The sequence below is a fragment of the Oncorhynchus mykiss genome, chromosome 3 (genome assembly GCF_057628025.1).
Source record: "Oncorhynchus mykiss isolate SJ-2025 chromosome 3, ASM5762802v1, whole genome shotgun sequence".
In the NCBI taxonomy this organism is placed as follows: Eukaryota; Metazoa; Chordata; class Actinopteri; order Salmoniformes; family Salmonidae; genus Oncorhynchus; species Oncorhynchus mykiss.
Window position 1 is genome coordinate 94,598,247 of NC_143024.1, and position 23,307 is coordinate 94,621,553.

Here is a 23,307-nt window from a genome sequence, read left to right on the forward strand (position 1 = left end):
CAACCCCCTCCCCTGTAGTTATGGTGTTGGGTAGAATGATCACAACCCCCTCCACTGTAGTTCTGGTATAATGATCACATCCCCCTCCCCTGTAGTTCTGGTAGAATGATCACAACCCCCTACCCTGTAGTTCTGGTGTTGGGTATAATGATCACACCCCCCTACCCTGTAGTTCTGGTGTTGGGTATAATGATCACATCCCCCTCCACTGTAGTTCTGGTGTTGGGTAGAATGATCACAACCCCCTCCCCTGTAGTTCTGGTATAATGATCACATCCCCCTCCCCTGTAGTTCTGGTATAATGATCACATCCCCCTCCCCTGTAGTTCTGGTATAATGATCACAACCCCCTCCCCTGTAGTTCTGGTATAATGATCACATCCCGCTCCCCTGTAGTTCTGGTGTTGGGTATAATGATCACATCCCCCTCCCCTGTAGTTCTGGTATAATGATCACAACCCCCTCCCCTGTAGTTCTGGTATAATGATCACAACCCCCTCCCCTGTAGTTCTGGTATAATGATAACAACCCCCTCCCCTGTAGTTCTGGTATAATGATCACAACCCCCTCCCCTGTAGTTCTGGTATAATGATCACAACCTCCTCCCCTGTAGTTCTGGTATAATGATCACAACCCCCTCCCCTGTAGTTCTGGTATAATGATCACATCCCCCTCCCCTGTAGTTCTGGTGTTAGGTGTAATGATCACAGCCCCCTCCCCTGTAGTTCTGGTATAATGATCACAACCCCCTCCCCTGTAGTTCTGGTGTTGGGTATGATGATCACAACCCCCTCCCCTGTAGTTATGGTGTTGGGTATAATGATCATATCCCCCTCCCCTGTAGTTCTGGTGTTGGGTATAATGATCACAACCCCCTCCCCTGTAGTTATGGTGTTGGGTATAATGATCACATCCCCCTCCCCTGTAGTTCTGGTGTTGGGTATAATGATCACATCCCCCTCCCCTGTAGTTCTGGTGTTGGGTATAATGATCACAACCCCCTCCCCTGTAGTTCTGGTGTTGGGTATAATGATCACAACCTCCTCCCCTGTAGTTCTGGTATAATGATCACAACCCCCTCCCCTGTAGTTCTGGTATAATGATCACATCCCCCTCCCCTGTAGTTCTGGTATAATGATCACAACCCCCTCCCCTGTAGTTCTGGTGTTGGGTAGAATGATCACATCCCCCTCCCCTGTTACTCTACTCAACCCATCTCCAACCCTCATCTCATCTGTGTATATATGAATACATCTCTATCCCCCTCTCCTCTCTCCCTTCCTCCCCCTCTTCTCTCCATCTTCCGAGAGAGCACAATCAGGGGATGGAGAGAAGCTAGAAGAGGAGGGAGGGAGGGGAAAGTGGATGGATTTTTTTCCTCCTTGATATTAATGCGTGTGGTATTCATTAGTCCTTCCTAATTAATTCTCTCTCTCATCTGCCCTCCTTCCCCGTCTCCCTCCCTCCCCCTCTCTCCTAGAGGAGAGGCTGCTCTTTGATATTTGTTGTTTTGTTCCGTCTCTGCATGAATTGCAACTTGTGGAGAGTTGATGAAGTTGCTCTTCAGATGTCTGCCCTGCTGTGCCCGCTCTACCTGAACTTGTTCCTGTTTGTTCCACAGCCTCTGTCTCCAGGCTGTCTGGACATGTCTCTCTTTCTCTCACGCTCCCTTCCCTCTCTCTCTCTCTCTCTCTCTCTCTCTCTCTCTCTCTCTCTCTCTCTCTCTCGCTTTTCTTTCTCTCTGTCTCTATCTGCCTCTCTCTTTCTCTCTCTCTCTCTCCCTTTCTCTCTCTCTTTCTCCCTTTCTCTCGCTCTCTCTCTCTCTGTCTGTCTGTCTCGCTCTCTCTCTCTCGTTCTCGCTCCCTTTTTCTCCCTCTGTCTCTCTCTCTCTCTCTCTCTCTCTTGCTTTTCTCTCTCTGTCTCTCTCTCCCTTTCGCTCTCTCTGTCTGTCTGTCTGTCTGTCTGATTTTAGATTTTTTTTAAAGGAGTCTATATACATTGTGTGCAAAAGGCATGAGGAGGTAGGCGAATAATTACAATTTAGAAGATTAACACTGGAGTGATAAATGATCAGATGGTCATGTACAGGTAGAGATATTGGTGTACAAAAGAGCAGAAAAGTAAATAAATATAAACAGTATGGGGATGAGTGTGTTAGGTCTGATTACAGTGTGAAGGGTTAGGTCTGATTACAGTGTGAAGGGTTAGGTCTGATTACAGTGTGAAGGGTTAGGCCTGATTACAGTGTGAAGGGTTAGGTCTGATTACAGTGTGAAGGGTTAGGGTTAGGTCTGATTACAGTGTGAAGGGTTCGGTCTGATTACAGTGTGAAGGGTTAGGGTTATGTCTGATTACAGTGTGAAGGGTTAGGTCTGATTACAGTGTGAAGGGTTAGGTCTGATTACAGTATGAAGGGTTAGGTCTGATTACAGTGTGAAGGGTTAGGTCTGATTACAGTGTGAAGGGTTAGGGTTAGGTCTGATTACAGTATGAAGGGTTAGGCCTGATTACAGTGTGAAGGGTTAGGGTTAGGTCTGATTACAGTGTGAAGGGTTAGGCCTGATTACAGTGTGAAGGGTTAGGTCTGATTAGAGTGTGAAGGGTTAGGTCTGATTACAGTGTGAAGGGTTAGGTCTGATTACAGTGTGAAGGGTTAGGTCTGATTACAGTGTGAAGGGTTAGGTCTGATTACAGTGTGAAGGGTTAGGGTTAGGTCTGATTACAGTGTGAAGGGTTAGGTCTGATTACAGTGTGAAGGGTTAGGTCTGATTACAGTGTGAAGAGTTAGGGTTAGGTCTGATTACAGTGTGAAGGGTTAGGGCTGATTACAGTGTGAAGGGTTAGGTCTGATTACAGTGTGAAGGGTTAGGTCTGATTACAGTGTGAAGGGTTAGGTCTGATTACAGTGTGAAGGGTTAGGTCTGATTACAGTGTGAAGAGTTAGGGTTAGGTCTGATTACAGTATGAAGGGTTAGGCCTGATTACAGTGTGAAGGGTTAGGTCTGATTACAGTGTGAAGGGTTAGGTCTGATTACAGTGTGAAGAGTTAGGGTTAGGTCTGATTACAGTGTGAAGGGTTAGGGCTGATTACAGTGTGAAGGGTTAGGTCTGATTACAGTGTGAAGAGTTAGGGTTAGGTCTGATTACAGTGTGAAGGGTTAGGTCTGATTACAGTGTGAAGGGTTCGGTCTGATTACAGTGTGAAGGGTTAGGTCTGATTACAGTGTGAAGGGTTAGGTCTGATTACAGTGTGAAGAGTTAGGGTTAGGTCTGATTACAGTGTGAAGGGTTAGGTCTGATTACAGTGTGAAGGGTTCGGTCTGATTACAGTGTGAAGGGTTAGGGTTAGGTCTGATTACAGTGTGAAGGGTTAGGTCTGATTACAGTGTGAAGGGTTAGGGTTAGGTCTGATTACAGTGTGAAGGGTTAGGGTTAGGTCTAATTACAGTGTGAAGGGTTAGGTCTGATTACAGTGTGAAGGGTTAGGGTTAGGTCTAATTACAGTGTGAAGGGTTAGGTCTAATTACAGTGTGAAGGGTTAGGTCTGATTACAGTGTGAAGGGTTAGGTCTGATTACAGTGTGAAGGGTTAGGTCTGATTACAGTGTGAAGGGTTAGGTCTGATTACAGTGTGAAGGGTTATGTCTGATTACAGTGTGAAGGGTTAGGTCTGATTACAGTGTGAAGGGTTAGGTCTGATTACAGTGTGAAGGGTTAGGTCTGATTACAGTGTGAAGGGTTAGGGCTGATTACAGTGTGAAGGGTTAGGGTTAGGTCTGATTACAGTGTGAAGGGTTAGGTCTGATTACAGTGTGAAGGGTTAGGTCTGATTACAGTGTGAAGGGTTAGGTCTGATTACAGTGTGAAGGGTTAGGTCTGATTACAGTGTGAAGGGTTAGGTCTGATTACAGTGTGAAGGGTTAGGTCTGATTACAGTGTGAAGGGTTAGTTCTGATTACAGTGTGAAGGGTTAGGTCTGATTACAGTGTGAAGGGTTAGGTCTGATTACAGTGTGAAGGGTTATGTCTGATTACAGTGTGAAGGGTTAGGTCTGATTACAGTGTGAAGGGTTATGTCTGATTACAGTGTGAAGGGTTAGGTCTGATTACAGTGTGAAGGGTTAGGTCTGATTACAGTGTGAAGGGTTAGGTCTGATTACAGTGTGAAGGGTTAGGGTTAGGTCTGATTACAGTGTGAAGGGTTAGGTCTGATTACAGTGTGAAGGGTTAGGGTTAGGTCTGATTACAGTGTGAAGGGTTAGGGTTAGGTCTGATTAGAGTGTGAAGGGTTAGGTCTGATTACAGTGTGAAGGGTTAGGTCTGATTACAGTGTGAAGGGTTAGGTCTGATTACAGTATGAAGGGTTAGGGTTATGTTATGTTGATGGCATCTGTTTTTTCTGTCCTGCTGACTAATAATGTGTGTTTCTCTTCTCTCTCTGTGTGTGTGTGTGTGTGTGTGTGTGTGTGTGTGTGTGTGTGTGTGTGTGTGTGTGTGTGTGTGTGTGTATGTGTGTGTGAAGCAGCCTGACCAAGACAGTGGAGATCTCAGGAGAACACGGTCCGCTGGGGATCCACGTTGTTCCTTATGTCTCCTCTCTCAGCGGACGGTGAGTATATCATCCCTCTCTCCGTCATCCCTTTATAGTACATCATCCCTCTCTCCGTCATCCCTTTAATAGTACATCATCCCTCTCTCCGTCATCCCTTTAATAGTACATCATCCCCCTCTCTGTCATCCCTTTAATAGTAGATATTGGGAACAGCATGGTATTAACCCTGACAGAGACAGCATGGTGATGTCTGATAATCTTCTGCTCAGTTCAGAGACAGTGTAGATACGACTACATTCCTGACTGCCACTCGTCTAGTCTGGAGGAAATGTACTTTCATAAAGGACACAACGTTCTGAACAGAATCTTCCCAAAGCGATCTCCATTCTGTCCTGTCAGTCTGCTGTCCTACAGTTGTCATTTTTATGTCTACAGTATGCTCAGGGCATTGAGTCTCAGTAAATGGCTTTATCCCAAACCCATCGTACAGGGTGGCCAGGCAGCCGGATTGGATTCATCTTGTGGATAGGATGCACTGGGTTTCTATGTCCATTATCCCTGTTTCTAACTTCACTCCTGGCTCATATCATTTATCTGTTTATCTGTTTATCTGTGCCAGCCAGTCGCCAGAGCGATAGGTCATGTTTCCACAGATTGTAAATGTGTTATTGTAGAGGTGTTGGTGTGTTGAGCGTGAGGGCAGAGAGAGAACACAGAGAGAGAGAGATAGAGATGACATAAACCCAGAGGACACACACAGCGAGTCAGCGAGACAGAGAGAGAGGACATTGAGAGCGAGAGATGGGACACAGAGAGACGACACACAGAGAGAGGGGGGACAGAGTGAAAGAGGGGACACAGAACGAGAGAGGACACTGAAAGAGCAGACAGCGAGAGACGACACTGAAAGAGCAGACAGCGAGAGAGGACACTCAAAGCGCGAGTGTGGACACTGAAAAGAGAGAGGACAGAGAGAAAGGGTGGGGAATGGACACGGAGAGAAAGGACACACAGAGATAGCGAGAGAGAAGACTGAGTGAGAGGGAGGACACTGAGTGAGAGGGAGGACACTGAGTGAGAGGGAGGACGCTGAGTGAGAGGGAGGACAATGAGGGAGAGGGAGGACACTGAGTGAGAGGGATGACACTGAGGGAGATGGAGGACGCTGAGTGAGAGGGAGGACGCTGAGTGAGAGGGAGGACACTGAGGGAGAGGGAGGACGCTGAGTGAGAGGGAGGACACTGAGTGAGAGGGAGGACACTGATTGAGAGGGAGGACACTGATTGAGAGGGAGGACGCTGAGGGAGAGGGAGGACGCTGATGGAAAGGGAGGACACTGAGTGAGAGGGAGGACGCTGAGTGAGAGTGAGGACACTGATTGAGAGGGAGGACACTGATTGAGAGGGAGGACACTGATTGAGAGGGAGGACACTGATTGAGAGGGAGGACGCTGAGGGAGAGGGAGGACGCTGATGGAAAGGGAGGACACTAGGTGAGAGGGAGGACGCTGAGTGAGAGTGAGGACACTGAGTGAGAGGGAGGACACAGGGGGAGAGAGGACACTGAGTGAGAGGGAGGTCACTGAGGGAGAGGGATGACACTGAGGCAGAGGGAGGACACTGAGGCAGAGGGAGGACACTGAGGCAGAGGGAGGACACTGAGTGAGAGGGAGGACGCTGCAACAACTCTGTCCTGCTTTCACACATAACTTTCTCAGAGTGTTTCTGAGGGATTTTGTAGCTTTTGTTGGGATATTTCTTTGGCGATAACCTGTGTGGAAAATATTTTTATCTTCGCTCCATTGTGTGGCTGTTTGTGGTCTAATGCAAATGTTTTTCCTGTTCTCTCTCTCTCCTCTCTCTCTCCTCTTTCTCTCTCTCTCTCTCCTCTCTCTCTCTCTTGCTCCTCTCTCTCTCTCTCTCTCTCCTCTCTCTCTCCTCTTTCTCTCTCTCTCTCTCCTCTCTCTCTCTCTTGCTCCTCTCTCTCTCTCTCTCTCTCTCTCTCTCTCTCTCTGTGTCTCTCTCTGTCTCTCTCACATTCTCTCTCTCTCTCTCTGTCTCTCTCTGTGTCTCTCTCTTTGTGTCTCTCTCTGTGTGTCTCTCTGTCTCTCTGTCTCTCTGTCTCTCTCTCTGAGTGTGTCTCTCTCTCTGTGTCTCTCTCTCTGTGTCTCTCTCTCTCTCTCTCTCTGTCTCTGTCTTTCTCTCTCTCTCTGTGTCTCTCTCTCCTCTCTCTGTGTCTCTCTCTCTCTGTGTCTCTCTCTCTCTGTCTTTCTCTCTCTCTCTGTGTCTCTCTCTGTCTCTGTCTTTCTCTCTCTATGTCTCGCTGTCTCTGTGTCTCTCTCTCTCTCTCTCTCTCTCTTTCTCTCTCTACAGGGCTCTGGGCCTGCACATTCGTGGTGTGGAGGAGAACAGTCGTTCTAAGCGAGAGGGCATCTTCCAGGACGATGAGTGCATTGTTCAAATCAATGATACAGAGTTAATGGACAAATCCTTTACCCAGTAAGCAACTTTGCTCTTTGATTCCAGACAGGGGCCTTTGTGTGTCCCCCTTTGTGTGTCCCCCTTTGTGTGTCCCCCTTTGTGTGCCCCCCTTTGTGTGTCCCCCTTTGTGTGCCCCCTTTGTGTGTCCCCCTTTGTGTGGCCCCCTTTGTGTGTCCCCCTTTGTGTGGCCCCCTTTGTGTGGCCCCCTTTGTGTGTCCCCCTTTGTGTGTCCCCCTTTGTGTGTCCCCCTTTGTGTGGCCCCCTTTGTGTGTCCCCCTTTGTGTGCCCCCCTTTGTTTTGGCCCCCTTTGTGTGTCCCCCTTTGTGTGTCCCCCTTTGTGTGTCCCCCTTTGTGTGGCCCCCTTTGTGTGTCCCCCTTTGTGTGCCCCCCTTTGTTTTGGCCCCCTTTGTGTGTCTCCTTGTCAAGCTGGGTTTATGTTTTTTTTTATCCCCCTTAGACCACACCTCTCTCCCTTTCTCATGACTGCCTGGCTTGTGTCATAGCTGTTATCAGATGCAGTTTCTCTTGTTTCTTCATATAGTCACTCGTTCATATCAATTGAATCCCAAATCTCCCGTTGACTTCAATACAAGAGTAATGCAGGAAGTCTTGAGTAATGCAGGAAGTCTTGAATAATGCAGGACGTCTTGAGTCATGCAGGAAGTCTGAGTAATGCCGTAAGTCTGAGTAATACAGGAAGTCTTAGTAATAGTCTGAGTAATGCAGGAAGTCTAAGTAATAGTCTGAGTAATGCAGGAAGTCTGAGTAGTGCAGGAAGTCTTGAGTAGTGCAGGAAGTCTTGACTAGTGCAGGAAGTCTTGAGTAATGCAGGAAGTCTTGAGTAGTGCAGGGAGTCTGAGTAATGCAGGAAGTCTTGAGTAGTGCAGGAAGTCTTGAGTAATGCAGGAAGTCTTGAGTAGTGCAGGGAGTCTGAGTAATAGTCTGAGTAATGCAGGAAGTCTTGAGTAATGCAGGAAGTCTTGAGTAATGCAGGAAGTCTTGAGTAGTGCAGGGAGTCTGAGTAATAGTCTGAGTAATGCAGGAAGTCTTGAGTAATGCAGGAAGTCTTGAGTAATGCGGGAAGTCTTGAGTAGTGCAGGGAGTCTGAGTAATAGTCTGAGTAATGCAGGAAGTCTTGAGTAATGCAGGAAGTCTTGAGTAGTGCAGGATGTCTTGAGTAGTGCAGGAAGTCTTGAGTAGTGCAGGAAGTCTTGAGTAATGCAGGAAGTCTTGAGTAGTGCAGGGAGTCTGAGTAATGCAGGAAGTCTTGAGTAGTGCAGGAAGTCTTGAGTAATGCAGGAAGTCTTGAGTAGTGCAGGGAGTCTGAGTAATAGTCTGAGTAATGCAGGAAGTCTTGAGTAATGCAGGAAGTCTTGAGTAGTGCAGGGAGTCTGAGTAATAGTCTGAGTAATGCCGGAAGTCTTGAGTAGTGCAGAGAGTCTGAGTAATGCAGGAAGTGTGAATAGTTCCATATGTTGTTGTCAGTAGTATGGTTGACTGCCAGTTCTGAGTGGTGTGTTCTCCCCAGGGCACAGGAAGTGTTCCGTTATGCTATGCGGTCCCCCATGGTGCGTCTGGAAGTAGTTCCTGTCTCCAACAGGGAGAGGTACGAGAAGAGCCTGATTGGGCAGCTCTTCAACCAATCAGGCAGTCCCAAAGCCACACCCAAGACTTCCTCTAAGGAGCCTCCTTCAATCAAACCTGCCTTTAAGCCCTCTGACTCTTCTACTGCCCGAATGGCTGAGGACAGCAGCAGCCTAGAGGGCCGACCAATGGGATCCCCCCATCTCGCCCACCCTGTCCCCGTCAGCCTATCGCCTGTCCCCAAGGAGAAGAGTGACAGCCCACTCCTGAAGAGGAGTCCCACCTTCTCTACCCTGGTGGGCTTCACCAGCAAGAAGGGAGGGAAGAGACTGAAGATCGATTTAAAGAAAGGTAAGGAGGTATGAGGAGGGGGAGGAGGAGGGATGATGTGGATGGGGAGGAGGTATGAGGAGGAGGAGGAGGAGGGATGATGTGGGATGAGGAGGGGGAGGAGGAGGGATGATGTGCGATGGGGAGGAGGTATGAGGAGGGGGAGGAGGAGGGATGATGTGGGATGAGGAGGGGGAGGAGGAGGGATGATGTGCGATGGGGAGGAGGTATGCAGAGGGGGAGGAGGAGGGATGGGGAGGAGGAGGGATGATGTGGGATGTGGAGGAGGGATGAGGAGGGGGAGGAGGAGGGATGTGGAGGGATGGGGAGGAGGGAAGAGGAGGGATGATGTAGGATGGGGAGGAGGGATGATGTGGGATGGGGAAGAGGGAAGAGGAGGGGGAGGAGGAGTGATGTGGGATGTGAAGGAGGGATGAGGAGGGATGATGTGGGATGGGGAGGAGCTATGAGGAGGGGGAAGAGGAGGGATGATGTGGGATGGGGAGGAGGGATGAGGAGGGGGAGGAGGAGGGATGATGTGGGATGGGGAGGAGGAGGGATGATGTGGGATGGGGAGGAGGGATGATGTGGGATGGGGAGGAGGAGCGATGAGGATGGATAATGTGAGATGGGATTTCACCCCACTAGTTAGACAGCTGGCTGGAATAGGTCATGATTTCACCCCACTAGGTGGACAGCAGGCTGGATGAGGTCATGATTTCACCCTACTAGGTAGACAGCTGGCTGGATGAGGTCGTGATTTCACCCCACTAGGTAGACAGCTGGCTGGATGAGGTCATGATTTCACCCCACTAGTTAACAGCTGGCTGGATGAGGTCATGATTTCACCCCACTAGGTAGACAGCTGGCTGGATGAGGTCATGATTTCACCACACTAGGTAGACAGCTGGCTGGATGAGGTCGTGATTTCACCCTACTAGGTAGACAGCTGGCTGGAATAGGTCATGATTTCACCCCACTAGGTGGACAGCAGGCTGGATGAGGTCATGATTTCACCCTACTAGTTAGACAGCTGGCTGGAATAGGTCATGATTTCACCCCACTAGGTGGACAGCAGGCTGGATGAGGTCATGATTTCACCCTACTAGGTAGACAGCTGGCTGGATGAGGTCGTGATTTCACCCCACTAGGTAGACAGCTGGCTGGATGAGGTCATGATTTCACCCCACTAGTTAACAGCTGGCTGGATGAGGTCATGATTTCACCCCACTAGGTAGACAGCTGGCTGGATGAGGTCATGATTTCACCACACTAGGTAGACAGCTGGCTGGATGAGGTCGTGATTTCACCCCACTAGTTAGACAGCTGGCTGGATGAGGTCATGATTTCACCCCACTAGTTAGACAGCTGGCTGGATGAGGTCATGATTTCAGCCCACTAGTTAGACAGCTGGCTGGATGAGGTCATGATTTCACCCCACTAGTTAGACAGCTGGCTGGATGAGGTCATGATTTCAGCCCACTAGTTAGACAGCTGGCTGGATGAGGTCATGATTTCACCCCACTAGGTAGACAGCCGGCTGGATGAGGTCATGATTTCACCCCACTAGTTAGACAGCTGGCTGGATGAGGTCATGATTTCACCACACTAGGTAGACAGCTTGCTGGATGAGGTCGTGATTCCACCCCACTAGTTAGACAGCTGGCTGGATGAGGTCATGATTTCACCCCACTAGTTAGACAGCTGGCTGGATGAGGTCATGATTTCACCCTACTTCATCAGTTCAGTTTGTATTGATCCAGCTGTAGCTGGGTGATATGAATTCATTGCAGAAAGCAGAGAGAACTGCTGACATTCACTTAAATGGTTTTGCTAAATGACCAACATAAAACAGAATCACACTGCCCAGACTCGGCTGTCTATGCAAGGCATGTCTGTCTGTCACTCACTCACTCACTCACTCACTCACTCACTCACTCACTCACTCACTCACTCACTCACACACACACACACACACACACACACACACACACACACGCGCGCGCATTGTGCTGAGTGTGTCTTTTTTCAGTCAGTCTCAGCAGGCTGCTTTTCCTTTAGTGACCACCCCTCTTCTCCTCTCCCCCCTCATCTCATCCACTCCTCTCCTCCCCCCTCATCCTCTCCTCCCCCCTCATCCTCTCCTCCCCCCTCATCCTCCCCTCCCCCCTCATCCTCTCCTCTGCTCCTGACCCCCACCTGATCCCTGCCTGTCCACCAGGAGACGGAGCCTTATGTGGGTTTAAATCTATCCTGATGGAGTCACACACACACGCTTTATGTCACAAATCCCGATAACTTCCTAGATGCCCTCATCACTCTCGATAACCTCCTAGATGCCCTCATCACTCTCGATAACCTCCTAGATGCCCTCATCACTCTCAATAACCTCCTAGATGCCCTCATCACTCTCGATAACCTCCTAGATGCCCTCATCACTCACGATAACCTCCTAGACATCCTCATCACTCGCGATAACCCCGTCGACGCCCTCATCCCTCGCGATAACCTCCTAGACACCCTCATCCCTCGCGATAACCTCCTAAATTCCCTCGTCACTCGCGATAACCTCCTAGATGCCCTCATCACTCGCGATAACCTCCTAGACATCCTCATCACTCGCGATAACCTCCTAGACATCCTCATCACTCCCGATAACCTCCTAGACATCCTCATCACTCGCGATAACCTCCTAGACATCCTCATCACTTGCGATAACCTCCTAGATGCCCTCATCACTCGCGATAACCTCCTAGATGCCCTCATCACTCGCGATAACCTCCTAGACATCCTCATCACTCGCGATAACTTCCTAGATGCCCTCATCACTAGCAATAACTTCCTAGATGCCCTCATCACTCGCGATAACTTCCTAGATGCCCTCATCACTCCCGATAACCTCCTAGACATCCTCATGACTCGCGATAACCTCCTAGACATCCTCGTCACTCGCGATAACCTCCTGGAGGGCCTCGTCACTCGCGATAACCTCCTGGAGGGCCTCGTCACTCGCGATAACCTCCTGGAGGGCCTCGTCACTCGCGATAACCTCCTGGAGGGCCTCGTCACTCGCGATAACCTCCTGGAGGGCCTCGTCACTCGCGATAACCTCCTAGACGCCCTCATCCCTCGCGATAACCTCCTAGACACCCTCATCCTTCGCGATAACCTCCAAGACACTCTCATCACTCGCGATAACCTCCTAAATTCCCTCGTCACTCGCGATAACCTCCCATCTCAGGTGTGTGTGTTTCATTAGGCCCTTACACACCACTTCACAGCTGGGGTTATATCAGGGGCTGGGGTTATATCTCAGGTTCAGGGGCTGGGGTTATATCTCAGGTCCAGGGGCTGGGGTTATATCAGGGGCTGGGGTTATATATCAGGTCCAGGGGCTGGGGTTATATCTCAGGTCCAGGGGCTGGGGTTATATCAGGGGCTGGGGTTATATATCAGGTCCAGGGGCTGGGGTTATATTAGGGGCTGGGGTTATATCTCAGGTCCAGGGCCTGGGGTTATATCTCAGGTTCAGGTGCTGGGGTTTTATCTCAGGGGCTGGGGTTATATCTCAGGTCCAGGGGCTGGGGTTATGTCAGGGGCTGAGGTTATATCAGGGGCTGGGGTTATATCTCAGGTCCAGGGGCTAGGGTTTTATCTCAGGGGCTGGGGTTATATCTCAGGTCCAGGGGCTGGGGTTATATCAGGGGCTGGGGTTATATCTCAAGTCCAGGGGCTGGGGTTATATCTCAGGTCCAGGGGCTGAGGTTATATCTCAGGGGTTGGGGTTATATCAGGGGCTGGGGTTATATCAGGGGCTGGGGTTATATCTCAGGTTCAGGGGCTGGGGTTATATCAGGGGCTGGGGTTATATCAGAGGCTGGGGTTATATCAGGGCTGGGGTTATATCTCAGGTCCAGGGGCTGGGGTTATATCTCAGGTCCAGGGGCTGGGGTTATATCAGGGGCTGGGGTTATATCAGAGGCTGAGGTTATATCAGGGGCTGGGGTTATATCTCAGGTCCAGGGGCTGGGGTTATATCTCAGGTCCAGGGGCTGGGGTTATATCAGGGCTGGGGTTATATTTCAGGTCCGGGGGCTGGGGTTATATCAGGGGCTGGGGTTATATCAGGGGCTGGGGTTATATCTCAGGTTCAGGGGCTGGAGTTATATCAGGGGCTGGGGTTATATCAGAGGCTGGGGTTATATCAGGGGCTGGGGTTATATCTCAGGTCCAGGGGCTGGGGTTATATCTCAGGTCCAGGGACTGGGGTTATGTCAGGGGCTGAGGTTATATCAGGGGCTGGGGTTATATCTCAGGTCCAGGGGCTAGGGTTTTATCTCAGGGGCTGGGGTTATATCTCAGGTCCAGGGGCTGGGGTTATATCAGGGGCTGGGGTTATATCTCAAGTCCAGGGGCTGGGGTTATATCTCAGGTCCAGGGGCTGAGGTTATATCTCAGGGGTTGGGGTTATATCAGGGGCTGGGGTTATATCAGGGGCTGGGGTTATATCTCAGGTTCAGGGGCTGGGGTTATATCAGGGGCTGGGGTTATATCTCAGGGGCTGGGGTTATATCTCAGGTCCAGGGGCTGGGGTTTTATCAGGGGCTGGGGTTATATCTCAGGTCCAGGGGCTGGGGTTATATCACAGGGCTGTGGCTGGGAAGGCTGAAGAGACCACATCCGAGAGGAATTCAGCAAACCTGGTCCTCACCTTAATTCTGAATTCAACCTTAGGGTTAGTTTAACCTGATCCTAGCCTTAATTCTGAATTCAACCTTAGGGTTAGGTTAACCTGATCCTCGCCCTAATTCTGATTTCAACCTTAGGGTTAGGTTAACCTGATCCTCGCCCTAATTCTGAATTCAACCTTAGGGTTAGGTTAACCTGACCCTCGCCCTAATTCTGAATTCAACCTTAGGGTTAGTTTAACCTGATTGTCACCCTAATTCTGAATTCAACCTTAGGGTTAGGTTAACCTGATCCTCGCCCTAATTCTAAATTCAACCTTAGTGTTAGTTTAACCTGATTCTCACCCTAATTCTGAATTTAACCTTAGGGTTAGCCTTCTCCAATAGAGCATTCACCCAATAAAGTTCATCTTCTATTCTATCCTTTTTTATCCTGTCTCATTTTACCTAGATTATGGAGTATTATGGTGTAATGGAGTATCATGGTGTAGTAATGGAGTATCATGGTGTAATGGAGTATTATGGTGTAATGTAGTATCATTGTGTATTAATGGAGTATCATGGTGTAGTAATGGAGTATTATGGTGGTGTAATGGAGTATTATGGGTTAATGGAGTATCATGGTGTAGTAATGTAGTATCATGGTGTAGTAATGTAGTATCATGGTGTAATGGAGTATCATGGTGTAGTAATGGAGTATCATGGTGTAATGGAGTATCATGGTGTAATGGATTATCATGGTGTAATGGAGTATCATGGTGTAGTAATGGAGTATTATGGTGTAGTAATGGAATATCATGGTGTAGTAATGGAGTTGTATGGTGCACTAATGTAGTATTATGGTGTAGTAACGGGGTATTATGGTGCAATAATGTAGTAATATGGTGTAGTAATGGAGTAGCAATGGAGTAGTATTGTGTAGTAATGTAGTAGTAATGGAGTAGTAATATAGTAGTGTGGTGTAATGGAGTAATGGAGTATTTAGGTTTAGTAATGGATCATTATGGTGTAGTAATGTAGTAGTAATATAGTATTATGGTGTAGTAATGGAGTAGTAATATATTATTTTTGTGGTGTAATATAGTATTGTTGTGTAGTAATGTAGTAGTAATATAATATTATGGTGTAGTAATGTAGTAGTAATATAATATTATGGTGTAGTAATGTAGCAGTAATGGAGTATTTTGGTGGTGTAATATAGTATTATGGTGTAGTAATGGTGTATTATGGTGTAGTAATGTAGCAGTAATATAGTACTATGGTGTAGTAATGTAGCAGTAATATAGTATTATGGTGTAGTAATGTAGTAGTAATATAGTATTATGGTGTAGTAATGGAGTAGTAATATATTATTTTTGTGGTGTAATATAGTATTGTTGTGTAGTGATGTAGTAGTAATATAGTTTTGTGGTGTAGTAATGTAGTAGTAATATAATATTATGGTGTAGTAATGTAGCAGTAATGGAGTATTTTGGTGGTGTAATATAGTATTATGGTGTAGTAATGGTGTATTATGGTGTAGTAATGTAGCAGTAATATAGTATTATGGTGTAGTAATGTAGTAGTAATATAGTATTTTGTTGGTGTACCACGTTACCCTCAGTTATTATTTGTTTTCTATTTTTATTATCTTACAGATTTTAATGCTGTACTTAGTTTCTGATTAAGTCCCTTGTTGTGTGTGTCTCTGTCTCCAGGTCCCGAGGGTCTGGGCTTCACAGTGGTGACCAGGGACTCGTCTGTCCACGGTCCTGGTCCTATCCTGGTCAAGAACATCCTGCCGCGCGGGGCCGCCGTCAAAGATGGACGCCTGCAGTCAGGTGATCGGATCCTGGAGGTGAGTGACAGCTCAGACAGCCAATCAGTTGGTGAGGGACTGTCCACACAGCCAATCAGATGAGTTTAGTGGTGGGGTTTTAAGCATTATCCAATCACAAAATCAGACCGACATCACGTTGTCATATCACACCACAAAACTGATATCAACTCAAACTGAGTCCATCCTGTTTTTCCAAAATCAATTCCCATCTGGAACAATAACGTTTACTTTGGAACAATAAAGTTTCCATTTAAACTTGATATCCCATGATATTGGATATGTGGATACCTGGTTAGGACACACATTTAGACTTGATATCCCATGATATTGGATATGTGGATACCTGGTTAGGACACACATTTGTGCCTCTTTTCTGTAGACTTCCTTTGTGTTTTGAGGGGAAAGTGTAAATGATGGACTGGTTGTTCATCCTGTTTTTAATGTGAGACCGCTGGTTATTTAGGTGGACATTTCCAATGTAGCTAAATAACTCTTGATCTGGGATCCTCTGTGTTCCAAGGTGAATGGTGTGGACATCAGCAGGCGCAGCCAGGAGGAGTTGGTATCCATGTTGAGGAGCACCAGACAGGGAGACAGTGTCGCTCTGCTTGTGGCCAGACAGGAAGATGTTTTCCTGCCCAGAGAACTGGTAAGAGTCTTCTCTAATACTCCTTAGATAAAGGGTCCTCTGTCTAGTCAGTAATCCTCCTTAGATAGAGGGTCCTCTGTCTAGTCAGTACTCCTCCTTAGATAGAGGGTCCTCTGTCTAGTCAGTACTCCTCCTTAGATAGGGGGTCCTCTGTCTAGTCAGTACTCCTCCTTAGATAGGGGGTCCTCTGTCTAGTCAGTACTCCTCCTTAGATAGGGGGTTATCTGTCTAGTCAGTACTCCTCCTTAGATAGTGAGTTTTCTGTCTATATACCTTGACAACTACAACTTCTGTATCCTCCTCTTCCTCCTCTTCCTCTTCCTCCTCAGATGTTCTACTAATCAACCAAACTATCTGTACCTCTAAAGTCATCCTGCTCTGCTACAACTTCCAACGTCAATCAATTAAATCCATCCAATTAATTTATTAATAAAACTATTTCATTTTCTCATCAACCATTTCTCTCTGTGGTTCTGTTCTTCTGTTGGTCTTCTGCTGCACCACACACACACACACACGCACGCGCACACACACACGCACGCACGCACACACACACACACACACAGACACACGCACACACACACACACACACGCACACACAGACACACACACACACGCGCACACACACACACACGCACGCACACACAGACACACACACGCACGCACGCACACACACACTCACAGACACACGCACACACGCACACACACACAGACACGCACGCACACACACACACACACACACACACACACCACACACAGACACACACACCTAAATGCATCTGAGTGTCAGCCTGTTTGTGGAGAACAATTAGCAGATCAGTTAGCTACAGGAGGGCTATGCATCATCCACTTAGTGGTGTGTTTGTGTTTGTCATCCACTTAGTGGTGTGTCTGTCATCCACTTAGTGGTGTGTTTGTCATCCACTTAGTGGTGTGTTTGTCATCCACTTAGTGGTGTGTTTGTCATCCACTTAGTGGTGTGTTTGTGTTTGTCATCCACTTAGTGGTGTGTTTGTCATCCACTTAGTGGTGTGTTTGTCATCCACTTAGTGGTGTGTTTGTGTTGGTCATCCACTTAGTGGTGTGTTTGTCATCCACTTAGTGGTGTGTTTGTCATCCACTTAGTGGTGTGTTTGTCATCCACTTAGTGGTGTGTTTGTGTTTGTCATCCACTTAGTGGTGTGTTTGTGTTAACAGCTGCGTCCCACAACAACGTGTCAGCTTTTCTCCCCTCGTCACCTAGACAACAACGTGTCAGCTGTTCTCCCCTCGTCACCTAGACAACAACGTGTCAGCTTTTCTCCCCTCGTCACCTAGACAACATGTCAGCTTTTCTCCCCATCGTCACCTAGACAACATGTCAGCTTTTCTCTCCTCGTCACCTAGACAACATGTCAGCTTTTCTCCCCTCGTCACCTAGACAACATGTCAGCTTTTCACTCCACGTCACCTAGACAACATGTCAGCTTTTCTCCCCTCGTCACCTAGACAACATGTCAGCTTTTCTCCCCTCGTCACCTAGACAACATGTCAGCTTTTCACTCCACGTCACCTAGACAACATGTCAGCTTTTCACTCCTCGTCACCTAGACAACATGTCAGCTTTTCTCTCCACGTCACCTAGACAACATGTCAGCTTTTCTCCCCTCGTCACCTAGACAACATGTCAGCTTTTCTCTCCACGTCACCTAGACAACATGTCAGCTTTTCTCCCCACGTCACCTAGACAACATGTCAGCTTTTCTCCCCACGTCACCTAGACAACAACATGTCAGCTTTTCTCCCCTCGTCACCTAGACAACAACATGTCAGCTTTTCTCCCCTCGTCACCTAGACAACAAGATGTCAGCTTTTCTCCCCTCGTCACCTAGACAACAACATGTCAGCTTTTCTCCCCTCGTCACCTAGACAACAACATGTCAGCTTTTCTCTCCACGTCACCTAGACAACAACATGTCAGCTTTTCTCTCCACGTCACCTAGACAACATGTCAGCTTTTCTCCCCTCGTCACCTAGACAACAACATGTCAGCTTTTCTCCCCTCGTCACCTAGACAACATGTCAGCTTTTCTCCCCTCGTCACCTAGACAACAACATGTCAGCTTTTCTTCCCACGTCACCTAGACAACATGTCAGCTTTTCTCCCCTCATCACCTAGACAACAACATGTCAGCTTTTCTCTCCACGTCACCTAGACAACAACATGTCAGCTTTTCTCTCCACGTCACCTAGACAACAACATGTCAGCTTTTCTCTCCACGTCACCTAGACAACATGTCAGCTTTTCTCCCCTCATCACCTAGACAACAACATGTCAGCTTTTCTCTCCACGTCACCTAGACAACAACATGTCAGCTTTTCTCTCCACGTCACCTAGACAACAACATGTCAGCTTTTCTCTCCACGTCACCTAGACAACATGTCAGCTTTTCTCCCCATCGTCACCTAGACAACATGTCAGCTTTTCTCTCCTCGTCACCTAGACAACATGTCAGCTTTTCTTCCCACGTCACCTAGACAACATGTCAGCTTTTCTCCCCTCGTCACCTAGACAACAACATGTCAGCTTTTCTTCCCACGTCACCTAGACAACATGTCAGCTTTTCTCCCCTCATCACCTAGACAACAACATGTCAGCTTTTCTCCCCTCGTCACTGGTGTTGTCTAGGCTTTTTTTTTTTCTTTTTTTTTTTCCTAGAAAAAGGAGACTAAGGACAGCAACATGCACACTTACATAGACAATACAATGAGCGTTTCAGCGTCTCAGTCTTGGTAATGCGGTTCCCTCTCTTCTTCCACTGCCTCTCTGTCTTGTGGTCCTGTGGGTCTGTCAGTGTTGGGTCTGGGAGGGAGAGGTAGATCCTCTTCTCTTTCCTCGATATGGCCTTGAAGACAGGAACAGGAAGCCCTGAATTCTGCTTCCTGTCTTTGTCCTGTTTCTCCAGGGAGGTGTCAGGATAATGTCAAGATGAATAGCCACCTTCACCCACCATGGACTCTCTGTCTCTCCTCTCTCTTTCGGTCTCCTCTCTCTGTCTCTCTCCTCTCTCTGTCTCTCTCCTCTCTCTTTCAGTCTCCTCTCTCTTTCTGTCTCTCACCTCTCCTCTCTCTTTCTGTCTCTCCTCTCTCTTTCTGTCTCTCTCTCTGTCTCCTCTCTCTTTCTGTCTATCCTCTCTCTGTCTCCTCTCTCTTTCTGTCTCCTCTCTCTTTCTCTCTCCCCCCCTCTCTCTCTCTGTCTCACCTCTTTCTTTCTGTCTCCTCTCTCTGTCTCTCTCCTCTCTCTTTCTGTCTCTCTTTCGGTCTCCTCTCTCTTTCGGTCTCCTCTCTCTTTCTGTCTCTCCTCTCTCTTTCTGTCTCTCCTCTCTCTCTGTCTCTCCCCTCTCTTTCTCTCTCCTCTCTCTTTCTGTCTCTCCTCTTTCTATCTCTCCTCTCTTTCTGTCTCCTCTCTCTGTCTCTCCTCTCTCTCTCTGTCTCCTCTCTCTTTCTGTCTCATCTCTCATGCTTTCTGCATACCGCTTTCAATCAATCAATCAATCAAATGTATTTATAAAGCCCTTTTTACATCAGCCGGTGTCACAAAGTGCCATGTCGCTCTGACATTGCTCGTCCATATATTTATACATTCTTAATTCCATTCCATTACTTTAGATTTGTGTGTATTGTTGTGTTATATATTTACTTGTTAGATATTACTGCACTGTTGGAGCTATAAACACAAGGATTTCACTGGCTTTTCATAGCCAAGCATTCAGAGGTCGACACAGCAGATGCGGTAGAGAGAAAGAGAGAGAGTTGAAAACAGCAGGTCTGAGACAGGTAGCACGTCCGGTGAACAGGTCAGGGTTCCATAGCCGCAGGCAGAACTGATGAAACTGGAGCAGCAGCACGGCCAGGTGGACTGGGGACAGCAAGGAGTCATCATGCCAGGTAGTCCTGAGGCATGGTCCTAGGGCTCAGGTCCTCCGAGAGAGAGAAAGAGAGAAGGAGAGAATTAGAGGGAGCATACTTAAATTAATTTCAGGACACCAGATAAGACAGGAGAATTACACCAGATATAACAGACTGACCCAAGCCAGTCAGAGAATCCCAGTCGAGAGAGGGGAACCGGCCATGCAGAGACAGCTAGGGGGGTTCGTTGCTCCAGAACCTTTCCGTTCACCTTCACACTCCTGGGCCAGACTACACTCAATCATATGACCCACTGAAGAGATGAGTCTTCAGTAAAGACTTAAAGGTTGAGACCGAGTTTGCGTCTCTCACATGGGTAGGCAGACCGTTCCATAAAAATGGAGCTCTATAGGAGAAAGCCCATCGTCAGATTCAACAGAAGATCTCATTGTTTGGTTCGTTGTTCTGGGAGCTTTTTTTTTTTTTTTTTTTTCTATTAATTGAGGAGAATGAGAGAGGCCGATTTTAGTTTTTTTTAAAAACATTTTCTGGGTCAAGGTTTGGCTTTTTCAAGAGAGGCTTTATTACTGCCACTTTTAGTGAGTTTGGTACACATCCGGTGGATAGAGAGCCGTTTATTATGTTCAACATAGGAGGGCCAAGCACAGGAAGCAGCTCTTTCAGTAGTTCAGTTGGAATAGGGTCCAGTATGCAGCTTGAAGGTTTAGAGGCCAAGACTATTTTCATCAATGTGTCAAGAGATATAGTACTAAAACACTTGAGCGTCTCTCTTGATCCTAGGTCCTGGCAGAGTTGTGCAGATTCAGGACTACTCAGATTTAAAGAGGAGTCCGTAAAGTTCATGAATTTATTACTGCTGAAGTGAAAGCCATCCTCTCTTGGGGAATGCTGCTTTTTAGTTAGCTTTGCGACAGTATCGAAAATACATTTTGGATTGTTCTTGTTTTACTCAATTAAGTTTGAAAAATAGGATGATCGAGCAGCAGTGAGGGCTCTTCGATACTGCCTGTTACTGTCCTTCCAAGCTAGTCGGAAGACTTCAAGATTGGTGGTGAGGACTCTTCGATACTGCCTGTTACTGTCCTTCCAAGCTAGTCGGAAGACTTCAAGATTGGTGGTGAGGACTCTTCGATACTGCACGGTACAGTCCTTCCAAGCTAGTCGGAAGACTTCCAGATTGGTGTGGCGCCATTTCAGTTCCATTTTTCAGGAAGCTCGCTTCAGAGCTCGGGTATTTTCTGTATACCAGGGAGCTAGTTTCTTATGACAAATGTTTTTGTTTTTAGGGGTGCAACTGCATCTAGGGTATTGGGCAAGGTTAAATTGAGTTCCTCAGTTAGGTGGTTAACTGATTTTTGTCCTCTGACGTCCTTGGGTAGACAGAGGGAATCTGGAAGGACATCAAGGAATCTTTGTGTTTTCTGAGAATTTATAGCACGACTTTTGATGCTCCTTGGTTGGGGTCTGAGCAGATTATTTGTTGCAATTGCAAACGTAATAAAATGGTGGTCCGATAGTCCAGGATTATGAGGAAAAACATTAAGATCCACAACATTTATTCCATGGGACAAAACTAGGTCCCAGAATATGACTGTGGCAGTGAGTAGGTCCAGAGACATGTTGGAGTCGATGATGGCTCCGAAAGCCTTTTGTAAACAGTAGCTATAAAAAGTGATTGAGTTTGAGGCTGCATAGATTTCATGACTAGAAGCTCAAAAGACGAAAACTTCTTTTTTTTTTTTTTTGTAAATTGAAATTTGCGATCGTAAATGTTAGCAACACCTCCGCTTTTGCGGGGTATTACGATCTCTTTCAATAATGGCAGGAATGGAGGAGGTCTTTATTCTAGTGAGATTGCTGAGGCGAACACCGCCATGTTTAGTTTTGCCCAACCCAGGTCAAGGCACAGACACTGTCTCAATGGGGATAGCTGAGCTGACTACACTGACTGTGCTAGTGGCAGACTCCACTAAGCTGGCAGGCTGGCTAACAGCTGCCTGTCCTGCACCCTATTTCTTGTGGAGCTAGGGGAGTTAGAGCCCTGTCTATGTTCGTAGATACGATGAGAGCACCCCTCCAGCTAGGATGGAGTCAGTCACTCCTCAACAGGCCAGGTTTGGTCCCAGAAAGAGGGTCAATTATCTACAAATTCTATCTTTTGGGAGGGGCAGAAAACAGTTTTCAACCAGCAATTGAGTTGTGAGACTCTGCTGTAGAGCTCATCACTCCCCCTAACTGGGAGGGGGCCAGAGACAATTACTCGATGCTGACACATCTTCTAGCTGATTTACACGCTGAAGCTATGTTGCGCTTGGTGATCTCTGACTGTTTCATCCTAACATCGTTGGTGCCGACGTGGATAACAATATCTCTATACTCTCTACACTCACCAGTTTTAGCTTTAGCCAGCACCATCTTCAGATTAGCCTTAACGTCGGTAGCCCTGCCCCCTGGTTTATGATCGCTGGATGGTTCGTTTTAATACTGTCTAATACTGCGGGTAATGGAGTCGCCAATGACTAGAGTTTTCAATTTGTCAGAGCTAATGGTGGGAGGCCTCGGCGGCTCAGACCACGTAACGGGAGGAGTAGAGACCAGAGAAGACTCGGCCTCTGACTCCGACCCGCTGCTTAATGGGGAAAACCGGTTGAAAGTTTCTGTCGGCTGAATGAGCGACACCGGTTGAGCGTTCCTACAGCATTTCCTTCCAGAAACCGTGAGAAAGTTGTCCGGCTGCGGGGACTGTGCCAGGGGATTTATACTACTATCTGTACTTACTGGTGGCACAGACGCGGTTTCATCCTTTCCTACACTGAAATTACCCTTGCCTAGCGATTGCATCTGAAGCTGGGCTTGTAGCACAGCTATCCTCGCCGTAAGGCGATCGTTCTCCTGTATATTATGAGTACAGCGACTGCAATACTCTCTCCAGACTCTACTCTCTCCAGACTCTACTCTCTCCAGACTCTACTCTCTCCAGACTCTACTCTCTCCAGACTCTACTCTCTCCAGATTCTACTCTCTCCAGACTCTACTTTCTCAAGACTCTACTCTCTCCAGACTCTACTCTCTCCAGACTGTACTCTCTCCAGACTGTACTCTCTCCAGACTCTACTCTCTCCAGAGTGTACTCTCTCCAGACTCTACTCTCTCCAGACTCTACTCTCTCCAGACTGTACTGTCAAGGTGTGGTTTGATCAGTGGAAAGTAGATAGGCAGTGAGTGAGACTGTACAGGTTTGTTGGACGGTAGAGTCGAGGTGTCGATTAGTAAATGGTATGAAGTGTAGGAGGTGGTG

The 23,307-nt window shown here is 47.6% G+C and overlaps 1 protein-coding gene across 10 annotated transcripts in view; it reads left to right on the forward strand.

Annotated features, from left to right (window-relative positions):
• The window catches only part of pard3bb (par-3 family cell polarity regulator beta b), a 539,900-nt gene that overhangs the window by 133,102 nt on the left and 383,491 nt on the right, over positions 1-23,307 (forward strand). For 5 of the 10 annotated variants that reach the window (XM_090230480.1, XM_090230482.1, XM_090230484.1 and 2 more), the window contains 5 exons: positions 4,521-4,607; positions 6,923-7,048; positions 8,559-8,965; positions 15,330-15,469; positions 15,972-16,100. In XM_090230480.1, coding sequence (XP_090086606.1) covers positions 4,521-4,607; positions 6,923-7,048; positions 8,559-8,965; positions 15,330-15,469; positions 15,972-16,100 — 889 coding nt within the window. The remainder of the gene's footprint in view (positions 1-4,520; positions 4,608-6,922; positions 7,049-8,558; positions 8,966-15,329; positions 15,470-15,971; positions 16,101-23,307) is intronic. The other 5 variants (XM_090230481.1, XM_090230483.1, XM_090230486.1 and 2 more) reach the window with 1 other exon arrangement.